The sequence below is a fragment of the Humulus lupulus genome, chromosome 1 (assembly GCF_963169125.1).
Source record: "Humulus lupulus chromosome 1, drHumLupu1.1, whole genome shotgun sequence".
Lineage (NCBI taxonomy): Eukaryota > Viridiplantae > Streptophyta > Magnoliopsida > Rosales > Cannabaceae > Humulus > Humulus lupulus.
In genome coordinates, this window is record NC_084793.1 from 202,611,856 (window position 1) to 202,627,167 (window position 15,312).

Sequence of the window (15,312 nt, forward strand, 5' to 3'; positions counted from 1 at the left end):
CAATCGATTGATGGTTCTCTACTTTAGTGGTCTTGAACACAGGTTAATTTTTGTTAAATAGTCGGAGAAAGAAAAGAGTGGCTGGAGAGAGGGAGAATAAAGAGAAATACATGAAAAAAAAATCAGTTAATTAAAATATATTTTTAATAATTTTTTATTTAAAAAAAATTATTAGGTTGACCGATTAAAATGGGACATGTGTTAAGGGCATTTTAAAATTAATCTCTTATAATTACGGGTATTTTGGTTATTATTACAAAATTGTTGACTAGAATCGACCCCGCTACTATTTAATATATGTTTTCAATTTACAAGGTAGGGTCATAACATGTATAATACGCTTATTTATTTTACAAATTATAAATATATACCGGAGAATTTTTCTATAAGGATTTCACTTTGAACCTTATCGGTGGGGCTTTCAGTGTTCTTGACCCGTGAACAGTTTTCGGAGCGATTTTTTTTTATGACCGTGTATATTGTAGCTATTTAGAGCATCCTGCTAATTTTCAGAAAATTATGAATAGTTTACAGTACCGAAAACTAGGTTCAAACATGTTGTTGCACACGTGACTAATTTTTTTTATGCGCGTAGAAAATAACATGTTTGAACCTAGTTTTTGGTACTGTAAACTATTCGGAATTTTCAAAAAATATGCAGGATGCTCTAACTAGCTACAATATACATGTGGTCATAAAAAAATCGCGCCGAAAACTATTCACAGGTCGAGAAACACTGAGAAACCCACCGGTTGGGCTTAAAGTGAAGCTCATATAGAAAAATTGTCCAATATATATATAATGTATAATACATTTGTTTAGTTTTATTAAGAAAATATATTAATTTATTTTTATTATATTTATTTCATTGTTGTATAAATTTTAAATACATAAATAATAGTGTATATTATAAAAGAATGACATAAATATATTAATAAAAAATTAAACACAATTAGATACACATTTTTTTTTATCACAAAGAAAACTTTATTGATCAACAACCAATGAACTACAAACATGACAAGAGTAAGAAAGCCCCAACAGATTACACGCAACTAACAAACTCAAGCATTTGCCTCTCTCTAGAAGATAACTTTCTAGAACTTAGATTGAGAACTCTGGTTTTTACAGTGAACCAAATCAAGCTATGCATTTTAAGAATTGTAAAACAACTATTATCAAAGCAACAAATGTTCTTATTTAACCAAATGAAATAAACTGTGGCATCTAGAGCCTCAACCACAATTTGGAGCACCCAACCGCTCCTTCTACAAGCAAGCCACACAAGCCAATCTTCAAACTTCTCAGGCCAAATCACCTCTCCAAGCCAACCATAAACTCTTTGCATGATCCTCTTGGAGAAGATGCAGTCAAAAAATAAGTGAGTATGACTTTCATCAGCTTGAACGCAAACCGGGTATAAAATAGAGGTAACATTCAAACCACAATAATGGAGAAAATCCCTAGTAAGAAGATGACTATTAACAGCTTGCCACAAAATAAACCTATGTTTAGGGGCTGAAAGTTTCCACCAAATAATTCTCTCATAATCAATCTTCTCACAAGTAAGAAGCAAATTGTAAAGACTACCCAAATGAAGCTTACCATTCACCACAATAGCCTCCAAAACACTTTTAGATAAAGAGCTACACATCTTAATTAACTTCCACCAATACTAACTAGAATCTTGCTTTAACACATGGTCCCAAATGCTCTCCCCTTTTAAGTATATGTTATTTACCCATTTAACCCATAATTGGTCTTTCTTAGAGGAAATAGCCCAAATGTGCTTAGCAAGCATGATCCTATTCAATGACGACCCCTCTCTAAAACCCAGCCTTCCAAACGATTTCGGACAGCACACTTGCTCCTAAGAAGTAAAATGAAACTTACTTTGAGTACCCTTCTCTCCCCAAAGGAAAATTCTACAGAGTCGATCAATGCTCTAACAACACTCTGAGGAAACAAGAAAATACTCATCCAATAGTTACGAATCCCCATCAAAACAGAGTGAACCAGATTAACCCGACCAGCATAAGAAAGATGACGACTAGCCCAGAAATTCAGTCGAAGCCTTATCTTCTTAAGAATAATGTCACAATCGGTAGCCTTCCATTTGGTAGGTCTCAAAGGTACTCCAAGATATTTCAGCGGAAATGACCCCTCATCTATCTTAGAACACTCCAGGATATTGACCTTTTCACCTGCTGAAATCTCCCCAAAATAGATTTGAGATTTATTTTTGTTAATAGCCAAGCCCGAAGAAGCACAAAACTCAGTAAACGCCCCTTGCAAAACTTGCACAGAATTAGTATTTCCTTTGTAAAATAGAATAAAATCATTAGCAAAACAAAGACTTACAAGAGTAAGGGATTTACACATAGGATGGAATCTGAATGATTTGTCCATGGAAGCTTTAAGCAACATCCGAGTGAGATAATCCATCACAATAACAAAGAGCATAGGAGAGATCAGATCTCCTTGTCTAAGCCATTTTCCTCCCTTAAAATGCCCTTGAATTCTACCGTTCATCACCAATGAATAAGAGGTACCCTGCAAGCACACCATAATCCATCTTATGAATCTACTAGGAAAGCATAAAGCTTTTAATAAATTCTCCAAGAAATGTCAATCAATAGTATCATAGGCTTTACTAAGATCTATCTTCATCGTACACCGAGGAGAATTGTTTTTCCTATTATAACCCTTAATCAAGTCTTGAAAAATAAGAACATTATGAGCAAGAGATCTATGCTTTTAAAAGCACCTTGATTAAGATTAATTAGAGAAGGGAGAACTTTGGCAAGCCAGACACGGATCATTTTAGATATGCACTTATATATTGTATTGCAGCAAGCAATAGGCTTGAATTCAGAAGCATTACTCGGTTGCTCCACTTTAGGAATAACAGAAATGATGGTATCATATAGAAAAGGAGGAATTCTACTTGTTTCAAAGAAGTCCAAAACAGCCAAAGACACTTGCTTGCCAATATCTTTCAACATAGCTTTGAAAAAATCAGCCCCATAACCATTAGGACCTGGGCTCTTAATTGAATGCTAAATAAAGCATATCTAACATCTTGGGGGGGGGGGGTGAAAGGTTTAATCAAATCCATCTGAGCACCAAAATCCAAGACTGGACCAAATCTAATATAGCGAGAGTCGATTCTACCAGAAGCAGTACTAGAAAAGCCCATATAACTCTTGAAATGTTGGATAAAATGATTAACGACCTCCTCATAATCATCCACAAGTTTACCATCAGCAGCAATATAAGACACAATACGGTTAGCTACTCTTCTTTTCTTCAGGCTAGCATGAAAGAACGAGGAGTTTTCATCACAAAAACGGAGCCAAGTAATTTTACTTTTTTGGCGAAGAAAACTTTCATAAATCTTCGCCTACCTACTGAACTCCCACTCAGCAACTCTTTCCATAGAATGCAATTGAATATTCATAGGATCATTGTGAAGATTAGCTTGGGCCTGCTGAAACTTACATTTGCTCTCCTCGTAGTTACGAACAACATCTCTCATAGACTTCCAATTAAATTTCTTCAGAACATGCTTAAGTCTAGAGAGCTTCCAAACAAGACCATCCAAGCCCCTGCCCTCTAACAGCTTAAGTCTAGAGAGCTTCAGAACATGCTTAAGTCTAGAGAGCTCCCTAAATTTAGCATGAGTAGACCACATGTTATAGAACCTAAAAGGTTTCACCCCAGTCCTTCTCACTGCCACTTGCTTGATAAGAATAAAGCTGTGATCCGAAATCACATCCCATTGAGAAATAGTAGCAGCCTAAGGGAAGGAATCCATCCACTCCTCATTCGTAAAAACTCTGGCCAACATAGAGAAAATCCAAGCCCCCCCTTCTTGTTTGTTAGACCAAGTATAAGTTGGCCCCATAATCTTCATTTCATCAGCCAAGCCTAAAGCTTGCCACTACTGAGCATCCTCCATTTCCTTAGCTGAAATGGGCCTCCCACCAAGCCTATCATCAACATCAAAAGCAACATTGAAATCCCCCAAAATAATCCAAGGTTTAATAGGCAACTGCAAATTGGCTAAATCAAGCCACAAAGCCCTCCTAGCCTCCAAGATGTTAGAGCCATGCACAATAGTAAGACAAAATTCTTGGTTTCTACCAAAATTTTTAACTCTATTATGCAATAACTGGTAACTCTCCTGAATAACAGCGATGTTCACCAAACTATCTTTCCAAATTAATAAGATACGACCCTCCAAACACCTACTACTGTAACAGTTCCAACCAGTAAAAATAGAACTCATTACATCCTTTATTTTCTCTCCCTTGACTTTGGTTTCGAGAAGCGCCCCAATACCAACTTTATTTAACCTGCAGATATCCAAAACCGATAGCTGCTGATTCTTCTTATTCATTCTCCTAACGTTCCAGCTCAGAATGTTGCAGAACTCCATTAGTATCAAAAGGCAGTATCGAATCTGAATTATCCTGTTGTTGCTCTTGGAGAACACTGTAGGTATCCCTGGTCTGCTCGATTAGAAGAGGATCAGCAGGTTTCACCACCGCAGTTCTTCTCGGAATTGACCAAATTATCTCATTTGGACCAGTATTTGATTGAGTCATTCCCTGTTGGTCCTGCTAAATCTGATCATTGTTGTTCAGGTTAGCATTGTCTGTACATACTACTCTGTTTAATTCAGTGACAGTTTTGACCTGCGACTCTTTTTTCCTCCAAGATACATCAGGAGCATGTTTACAAGAAGCTGCAATGTGCCCCAATTTCTTACAAGCAGAACACTTTTTATATATAAAAATATAGTGCATTCTAATTTTAAAATTAAATACATTTTTTTTCTAATTTTCTTTTAGAAAAAATATCTACCAATTTCAATATAATATTCTAAATTAAAACTATGAATTTAAAAAGTTTATTTAATCAAATTTTAATTATTTAATTTAAAAAAATTTAAAGCCAACAAAAAATTATATATAATATATATTATTTAATTAATGGTTAGAGCAAATAAAATAAGTAGTTTCTCATTAAAAAAACTAAATGGAAAAATAAAAATATGTATATTTATGTCTTACTTCACTATTACATATATGTTTGGATAATCAAAATATGCTAAATGACAAAATAAATAATTAATAAAATAAAAATAAATAAATTTAATCAGATAAATATTTTTCGGTTATAGTTTTGAAAACATAATTGATAGAGTAATTTAAATATTTTTATATGAAATTTTAAAATATGTGATGCGAAATTATTATGACTCATTATTTTATTTTTCAATTTATTTACCTTATTTAGATAAGTTTATTACTTTTTATTTTTTTAATATATTTACCTTATTTAGATAACTTTAAAACTAACGGTATTAGAAAATAAAAATAAAAATGAAAAAGTGTTAAATCTAATGAAAAACAACAATTTCTGTTAAACTCACATTTATAATATATACTTGATACAAACAATGTGTAATGCACGTTTGTTTAGTTTTATTAATTTATTAAATTTGTATTATTATTATATAAATTTCAAATAAATAAACAATAATATATATATATATATATAAAAGAATGACATAAACATATTGAATGAAAAATTAAACCAAAATACTAATTATGATTTTTTTAAAAATATATATAATATGATAATATTTTTAAACAAAAATTAAGATGGTGTATTATGTATTATATATTATTATAATATATTTATAATATTTAAATTTATATTATATAAGTATTAAATATCTATTCTTGTATTAAATATAATAATAATAATAATAATATTTTATAATATTTGAATTCATATTAATATAATTAGTAAAAAAATTAGAATTATATATTATTATCATAATAATATTTTATAATATTTAAATTTATATTAATACAATTATTAAATATCTAATTTTTTATTATATATTATTATAATCATGATATTTTATAACATTTGAATTTAAATTTATATTAATATAATTATTATATATGTAGTCTTATATTAAATATTATTATAATAATGATATATTATAATATTTGAATTTATATTAATATAATTGATAAATATCTATTTTTATATTAGTTTTAAAAATATATTCCGTTAAATATTTAAAATATTCCATTAAAGTTAACCAAACAAACTGTTAAAATCAAGAATTTCACATTATCTCTACACACTCATTATATAGAAGAGAAATATATTCATTAATTTGATAAGTATGTATAATTCATATCCTATTACTATCTCCAATACTTAATTATTTAGTTTACTTATTAGTAGCATTGCTTTTTAATTAATTTATTTATAAGTACAGATATTGTGTCCTATTAGTATTTACAATCTTTAATCTCAATTAATTTTACTAGTATAGAAAATGTATCATATTAGTGTTTATGATCTTTAATATTTTTAATATTCATAGGCTACTTCTGAAACACTACAAAGTTGAAGAAAACATAGAGAATCACTAATGAACTAAGGGTATCATTCGTTTAATAAAATTATTATGTCTTTGTATTTCAATTTGCTATCACGTTTAGATGTAGATTTTTACAGATTTATATATGGATTTCACCTTTCACATTTAAATTTAGTAGACTTTGATAGCTATGTATTTATATATGAGTTTTTACTTTGCATATTATGGATTTAAATTTGGATGATTATATATATATATTGTTTTTTTAAAAAAAATTAAAGTTCATAAGCCAGAATCACTCGATTCATGAGTATATTTGTACGTAATCAGAATGATTTGTAATTAGAATATTAGTAATCAGATTAATCTTCAATTAAATTATTGGGTTGGAATGAGAATAGACTATTTACTTAACTTGTAAGAATCGAAATCATGAGGCGTATTCTTATTAATGTGTTTACTTTACTATGGAACCATAATAAATATTTGTAATTTATAAAACATCATTGATTAAAGTTTTTTATGCATGTACAACTTTTAGAACATATTTTTTTTAGATAAACATTATAATAAAATATATACAATTTTATAAAAATAAAAAGTATCATCTTTTTATATGAATTGTTTTCCCCATTGACAAAAATATATTATAAATATAAAATACTTCAAATAACACACGAAAGAAATTGAGTATTTAATTAATATATCTATATTTTCTTTTAATGAAAAATATTAAATATCTAAGTTATTAATTTAATAGATTATTTTTGTGCTCTTTTAATCTTAGTATATAAAATATTAAAAAAAAATTACAATAACATAATCATTTGTATATACATTTTAATTTTTTAAAATTTAATAAGGATAAAAATGACAATTTATAATTTAAGGAGGAATGTGAATGACCGTCCCCTACCTTGTGGGATTGCCAATCCTATTCCTCAATCCCAAAATGTGGAACGACCTATATATTTCATTCTCATTCCTAACAAAAATTAAGAAAGTAAACAAAGGAAATGAAACTTATTCCTTATTCTTATTCCCTGATCACATAAGTAAACATTCCTTAAAATACTATGTAAATACTAAAGCATGTAATTACGACTTTAGTAATTACACAATTACTTCCAAATGTGCCCTAAAGAAGAGAATTATAATTATTTAAGAAATGGAGACTTTAACAATGTCATGATCTCGAATTTTCCATTTTTTTCTTTGCAATTTTAGTTTGATAATTTTGATTTCTTAGATAAAATTGAGATATTTTATTTTATATAGATAACTTATTTTTTGGTTTCTAATCCTTGAGAGACGGTATCAATCCCTTAACCACATTATTAATTGTTCAACTTGTTCAGTTGGCTATATAAAAAATTATGCAACTACCATTTTTTTATTTAATTTCATTATTCTTAAATTATGTACATTAAACCTGATTCCATATACTTACCCTCAACCTTGAATTATGCTCGTATTCTCAGGTGACATACACGTCTATTTAGTTCTTGATGGTGTATACTTTATTGTGTTTACTTTGAGAAAAGTGTGTTTACTTTGAGAAAAGTGTTGGTATTAAATGTAATAAAATATGATGCGCTGTGGAATAGATTTTAAAAAAAAAATAAATTAATACTAGTCAGGATTATATATATATATATACATATATTAAATCAAACACAAATAGATTATTGATTATCTCTTTTTAATAACTAAGGTTATTATTTTTTTATAAGTTCCTTAAATATGACCATATGATAGTTTTATTAGTTTATAGTTTAACTTGAGTGGTGAAATTTAAAAAGATTGCTTCAAAGTTTAAATTATTTGTTTTAGGGTATGATCTTATTATTTAGAAAATAATTATAATTTGGATAGTTATATTTATTTTAGTTAGTGTTTATAAGATTTTAGTATATAAATAAATATTTAGTTTTAAGTTTTTAATTAAATAAGAATATAGTTTTATTAAATAATAATGCACACATGTTATTTGGTGGTAAAAAAAGTATACATGTGGTATTAAATTAGGTCCCAATTATTTAAAATTAGCTAGTGTAGCCGAATTTCCTTGTGGTATTATTAGGTGGAATTTTTGTGAATTAATTAAATTAATATTAGAGCTAAATTAATTAAAGAACAAGACTAGGTGGCACGAGAAGCATAAGAATAGGCAAGAATGGACAAGTTTCAAGTAAGTGACTATGTGTCAACAAAAGCTAGTTAAATGAAGATTATAAATTTAGTTTAAGGAGTCAAAAACTAAGTAGAGAAAATAGTGGGTTGGTTGTACTAGAAATAACTAGGATTTGAAAGTTTTTTAATTTGAATGGCTTAGGTGTATACGTGGGAGACTAAGGAGGAAACAAATGGGGACTTTGACTACTTATGGTTACAAGTGAGTATGTGTGGCATCATGTGAGTTTTTGTAGCACTTTGAATAGGTAGGAAGATGGGCTGGCCGAAACTAATATTAAGGAAGGAGTTTTTGAATTTGGAAAATGTGTTGAATGGAGTTGGGTTTCAAGTCTATAAATAGCGCCTTTCACCACTTCATTTTTCACACTCAAAAAAAAGTTTTCATGCATCTCAATTTTTCGAAATCCATAGCTCCCAAAAGTTCTTATCCTTTTGCCCCATAAACACACCATATAGCCGAACCATTATATCCTTAATAGTGCTCGGGAATTCTTTTTCTTCTATTTTCTCTATAAAGCCTGAAAACACTATAGCTATTATAAACCATATAGCCGAAACACTAAACCCTATCAAGCCAATATATAGCTGAAATCTACTCAAGTATTAAAGCTCTTGATGTCGTTGTTGGAGAAAGGCATTAGAGTGAAGGCTCGGGATTTCATCTTTTGGTTGTAGGGTGAAGGTATGACTTTGTGAGGTTTATAATTTTTGGAAGTATAGTTTTAATAAGTCTCTAATCTTAAATTTTTATGTCATATATAAAGGTTTTGCGTGATTCTCTATAGCAAAAACAATCTATTTTCTTCTCTTTTTCCACACTCAAGGTAAGGAAAATTAGGTAGTTTAGTTTATGACCTGGTTTGTAATATGTATGACCCTAACATTTCAGGTACAATAAGGAGATAAGTGTGGCTGGACCCAAGGTGTTCATAAATGTATGACGAACCTAAGTTGATGTCTAGTAGGCTCAGTTGCCAAAATTTTATGATGGACTTATGTCCGGGGCTTAATTGTTACCCCTGTATAAACACTTATCTTTTTCTTATACATGTCTTGTTATTATGACCTATTATGACCTACAATTATGATCTGTGTTATGACCTAGAATATATTATGATCTTGTATGATTAGTTCAAATTAACTTTGTTATGAACTTTTGTATGATTTATGATTACTTGTTATATGACTTTTGTTTGTATTTTCCTTATTGGTCTTAGAAGCTCACTCCTTATTATGTTGGTGTACAGACAATTGAGGATAGAAAGGTCAGTGGCGGGTGAGACCAAAGAGCTTAGTGATGTATTCTTGCGGACCATATAGTCGAGGAATGATCAATAGCCCTAGGGCCTTATTTACACAACATTTTCTTTTAAGTTTTGTTTATTTTTATATCTATAGCGCACCAATTTTTTTTTTATATTTATGAATTTTGTGCTTTGTTTTTTTGCAACACTCTGGATAACCAAGACTGTTACACTGTGTATTTTAAAATAGTGCAAGGCTTGCTAATCAAGTTGTTTGAACATAAATGTGATTTAAAGTCACTAATAGGTTAGGGTTAAAAGATTTTGATCATAAACGATTAATTTTCATTAAAACAAATGTTTAATACATGGGATCCCAAAAACTGGGTTTATGTGGTAAATACAACTCTCAAAAGCTTATATAAAAAAATCCAGTCTAATGGCAAAATACAATTTAGAGCTCTATTCCTGTAACTTTCCCTCGGTCGTGAAGGTCGAGCAATAGACAATGTACACTTTGCCCCCAGAACTCTCCAACTCATGGTTGGTCCAGTTTCCCTTTACCTTTACCTGCACCACGTAGCACCCGTGAGCCAAGACCCAGCAAGAAATCCGTAAACAACAAACACATATAGCAGCAGTAGCATTCAATCAACTTTAATCCAATTAATTTAGTTATTCAACGGAGTACAAGCATTAAGCTAAACAATGGTAAACATGCATTTTCAAGCATACATCTCAATCAGTTTTACAACTATTCAGGTGTCGGCGCCCTAAGGTCGAGCCCTCTGTTTATCTAGCTGATCCCGACTCACCTAGGTCGAGCTGTGTTCTGTACGCTTATCATCAGGCCATACTTTCATATAACGCATAGCAACCATATAATCACATAATGCATACGTTCAATTATAGGGAAACTCGGTCCCATTCACAACCACATGGGTGCAGTTTTCTTACCTCGAATCCCGAGCGATAAATAAAGAGTGGTCCCGAGAAAGATCCTCAGTCCTGAGCCTTAACGATAATCCTAGTCACAAATAACCATGGATAATTATCAATCCCTAATTCAAATAAATGTTTTGGAAACAAATACTAGCCTCCGGGACCTCGAATTCTACTAAACCGAGTAGTAGAATTTGTCTCGAGCGCTTAGGTTTGAAACCTCGTGCCTCCCCAAGCCTAAAAACCTAAGCTCCCTTTATTTTCATTTAGGGCAGCGACTTGCCCTTAAGGACCGCGACTTGCACTCTCCTGGGTCGCAGCGCGCCTGGCGAATCACAGTCACCCCATCCTCTTCAACCACTCGGGCCGCAGCACCTGAAGAACAGGGCCGCGACCCGAGGCCCCAAACCCAGAAATTCCACCCTTTTTCCAGCGTTTCCATCCAGTCCAAGCCTTAAAATTCAACCCAACCCTTCAGCCAAACTCAAAATTGAACCCATAATTCTTATCCCTATAACCTAAACATCATATCCAATCTTATAAACAATTCTTACTCTCCTTAACACCCAAAATCAGCCTTAAAAATCATTCTCATGCAGGCTCTAAACTCATCATCATTTCAACAGAATTCAATTATCATAGGTTAGATTTTTACCTGAATTGATAGCTTGAATCCCCCAGCTAAACTCTGTCCACTTCTAACCTTAACTCCTTAGGTTTTCCCAGTCCAAACTTAGCTCAATTCCCAACTTGGTCTCCTTCGATTCTCCAAATTTACATAGGTTTAAGAGAGAGTGAAAGTGAGAACGTGTGGGGGAAAAAGGAGAGGGAAAGAGAGTGTTCTGAGAGTTAGGGAATTTTCGGTGAGTTCTGTCATTCCTAGAATTAGCCAGGTGTATTACCCTTAACCCAAAAAGACTAATTTGCCCCTTGAAATTACTCAGCCCTCTAATGATTTCTAAGGGTAAAACGATCATTTTCCCGAATCCCGCTAATTCCTCAAGTATTCCTACCATTTACCAGTTAACCCCGTCGTGTCCAAATAATTACAAAATACTTATTCATTATTCAATAAATCCCAAAATATTCTCTACATTCCCAAAATACCCCTAGCCTCCCCCAAGTCGGGTATTAAACCTCGTTGTGACTATTTCGCTAATATGCTCATTGGGATCTTCTCGAGCCATAAACTATAAATATACCCACATAATAATGTGGTCTCAGCCATTTATCATATATAGTCACATTTATGCTCCTAACGGACCAAAATTACAAATATTCCCTTATAAACAGTAAATAGCCCACATGCATATTTAATACTCATAAACATGCATATAATATATTCACATAATCATATAAGTCATGCATGCCACGTAGTCACGTATTTAAATCACATAAACACATACATATCCAATTATGCCTTCCCGACACGCAAATCAAGGCTCTAAACCCTATTAGCATTTTGGCTCGTTACAACTATCCCCTCCTACTGAGAATTTCGACCTCAAAATTTACCTGAATAAATAGGGATATTGATCCCGCATAGCTGACTCAAGCTCCCAGGTCGCTTCCTCACCCTTATTATTCCTCCATAGTACTTTGATTAGAGGAATCGTCTTGTTCCTCAAAACCTTATCTTTTTTGTCTAAGATTTGAATTGGTCGCTCCTCATACGATAAATATGTCTGTAACTCCAGATCCTTATATCTCAATACATAAGTCGTATCTGAGACGTATTTCTGAAGCATAGAGATGTGGAATACGTCGTGAACCCCTAATAACGATGGTGGCAGAGCCAATCTATAGGCTACCTGCCCGATCTTCTTTAGGATCTTAAAAGGTCCTATGAATCTAGGGCTCAGCTTGCCCTTTTTCCCAAACCTCCTCACCCCTCAGAAACACGTGGTCCCCTATCTGGAACTCCACGTCCCTATGCTTAGGATCAGCATAAATTTTATGTCTACTCTGGGAAGCGAGCATTCGAGTTCGGATCTTCTCAATAGCTTCGTGACACTTCTAAACCATCTCCAGCCCCAAATATTTCCTCTCACCCATCTCATCCCAATGAATGGGCGATCTACATCTCCTTCCATACAACATTTCATATGGAGCTACTCCAATCGCTGATTGATAATTGTTGTTGTATGAAAACTCAAACAATGGAAGATACTTACTTCAAGACCCCTCAAAGTCTAGCACGCACGCTCTAAGTACGTCTTCCAATACCTAAATTGTCCTCTCAGACTGCCCATCTGTCTGAGGATGAAAGGTCTTACTGAACTTCAACCGAGTCCCCATAACCTTCTGCAAACCACCCAAAAACTTGGAGGTAAAAATGGGATCCCAGTCTCATACTATAGATTTAGGAACCCCATGGAGCATATAGTCTCCCTCACATACAACTCTGTGTACTAGTCCACAGTATAGGTCGTCCTCACTAGTAGAAAGTGAGCTAACTTGGTGTATCTATCTACTATCACCCACACTGAGTCATACAACCCCACTGTCCTGGGTAAACCTCCCACAAAATCCATGGTAATGTCTTCCCATTTCCACTCGGGAATACCTAAAGGTTGTACCAACCCTGCTTGTCGTTGATGCCCTTCACCTGCTGACAGGTTAAACACTTGGCCACGTATTCAACTACGTCCTTCTTCTTCCCAGACCACCAATATAAAGTCCATAGATCCTGATACATCTTTGCGGTTCCTAGATGGAGTGAGTATGGTGTAGTATAGGATTCATCAAGTATCTCTCGTCTAATACCCACCTCCATCGGAACACAGATCCGATCTTTGTACCGTAGTAAACCCATCTCTGAAATAGGACATTCCCTCTAATCTCCTACTAGTGTGCATCATCCAACTGACCCTCACTTATCCTCTATAGGAGGGTAGACTGTAAAGTAATATTGTCCAACCAGCCCACAAGCATTTCTATCCTTGCTCTGGTCATATCTTCTACTAATTCCTTCGATATCTGCTTCAAACTAAATAGCTATCTTGGGCCTCTCCGGCTTAATGCATCTGCCACTACATTGGCTTTCCCTGGGTGGTAAAGGATGTCACAGTCATAGTCCTTCACCAATTCCAGCCAACGTCTCTGTCTTATGTTCATGTCCTCCTGGGTGAAGAAATACTTTTAACTCTTATGATCAGTGTATATCTCACACTTCTCTCCATACAAGTAATGTCACCAAACTTTCAGTGCGAACACCACCGCTGCCAATTCCAAATCATGGGTAGGATACTGCTACTCATACTCCTTTAGCTGTCGCAACGCATAAGCAATAACCTTCTCATTCTGCATCAACACGCATCCCAATCCCAATCTCGATGCATCACAAGACACTACAAACATCCCTCCCTTCGAAGGAAGACTTAACACAGGAGCAGTAATCAGTCATCGCTTCAGTTCGTGGAAACTACCTTTACACTTGTCTGACCAAGTGAACTTCAAATTCTTTCGTGTCAATTTTGTCATCGGTGTAGCAATCTTCGAAAACCCTTCCATGGACCGCCTGCAATAACCTGCTAATCAAAGGAAGCTTCTAACTTCTGAGGCATTCCTCAGCCTCGGCCAATCCCTAATTGCCTCTACCTTGGCTGTATCTACCTTAATCCCATCTCCACTAACAATATGTCCAAGGAATGTGACTTCTGGTAGCTAGAACTCGCACTTTTTAAACTTGCATACAACCGACACTCTCTCAATCTTTGTAATACTTGTCAGAGATGTTGTTCATGCTCTGCCTCTGAACTGGAGTAAACTAAGATGTCATCGATGAGGACAATCACAAACTAATCCAAGAAGTCCTTGAACACTATGTTCATCAGATCATAAATGTTGCTGGGGTGTTGGTCAAACCAAACGACATGACTGAGAACTCATAATGCCCATACCTCGTACGAAAGGTCGTCTTTGGAATATCCTAGTCCTTGTTCCTCAGCTGGTGATAACTAGATCGAAGATCAATCTTCGAGAATACCGTCTTTCCCTACAGCTGATCGAATAGGTCATCAATCCTTGGTAAGGGGTACTTGTTCTTCATGGTCAACTTGTTCAACTCCCTATAGTCTATACACATTCTCAGAGTCCCTTCCTTTTTCTTCACAAATAAAACTGGAGCACCCCATGGCGAGAAGCTAGGTATGATAAACCCCAAATCTAGAAGCTCTTGCAACTATATCTTCAACTCCTTCAGCTCTGTCAGAGCCATTCTATATGGTGCCCTCAACACTGGCTTCGTACCCGACACCAACTCGATAACGAACTGGATCTCCCTGTGCGGCGACAATCCTAGTAAGTCCTCAGGGAAAACGTCTAAGAACTCGCATACCAATCTAGTATTTCCCGAACCCACTGGCATAACTCTAGTGGTATCCACCACACTCGCTAGAAAACCTATTCAACCTCCTTGTAATAGGTCCCTAGCCCTTAATGTTGATATTATGGGAACACGGGGTCCATGCACAACACCCATGAAAACAAAGGGGTCCTCACCCTCAGGCTCAAAGG

At 33.8% G+C, this 15,312-nt stretch overlaps 1 protein-coding gene across 1 annotated transcript; it reads right to left on the bottom strand.

The window, feature by feature from the left end:
* Window positions 1–1,045: 1,045 nt before the first annotated feature.
* LOC133827513 (uncharacterized) lies at window positions 1,046–1,654 on the bottom strand. The gene has a single exon (XM_062258830.1). The coding sequence runs from the start codon at window positions 1,652–1,654 to the stop codon at window positions 1,046–1,048; it is 609 nt and encodes a 202-aa protein (XP_062114814.1).
* Window positions 1,655–15,312: the final 13,658 nt, after the last annotated feature.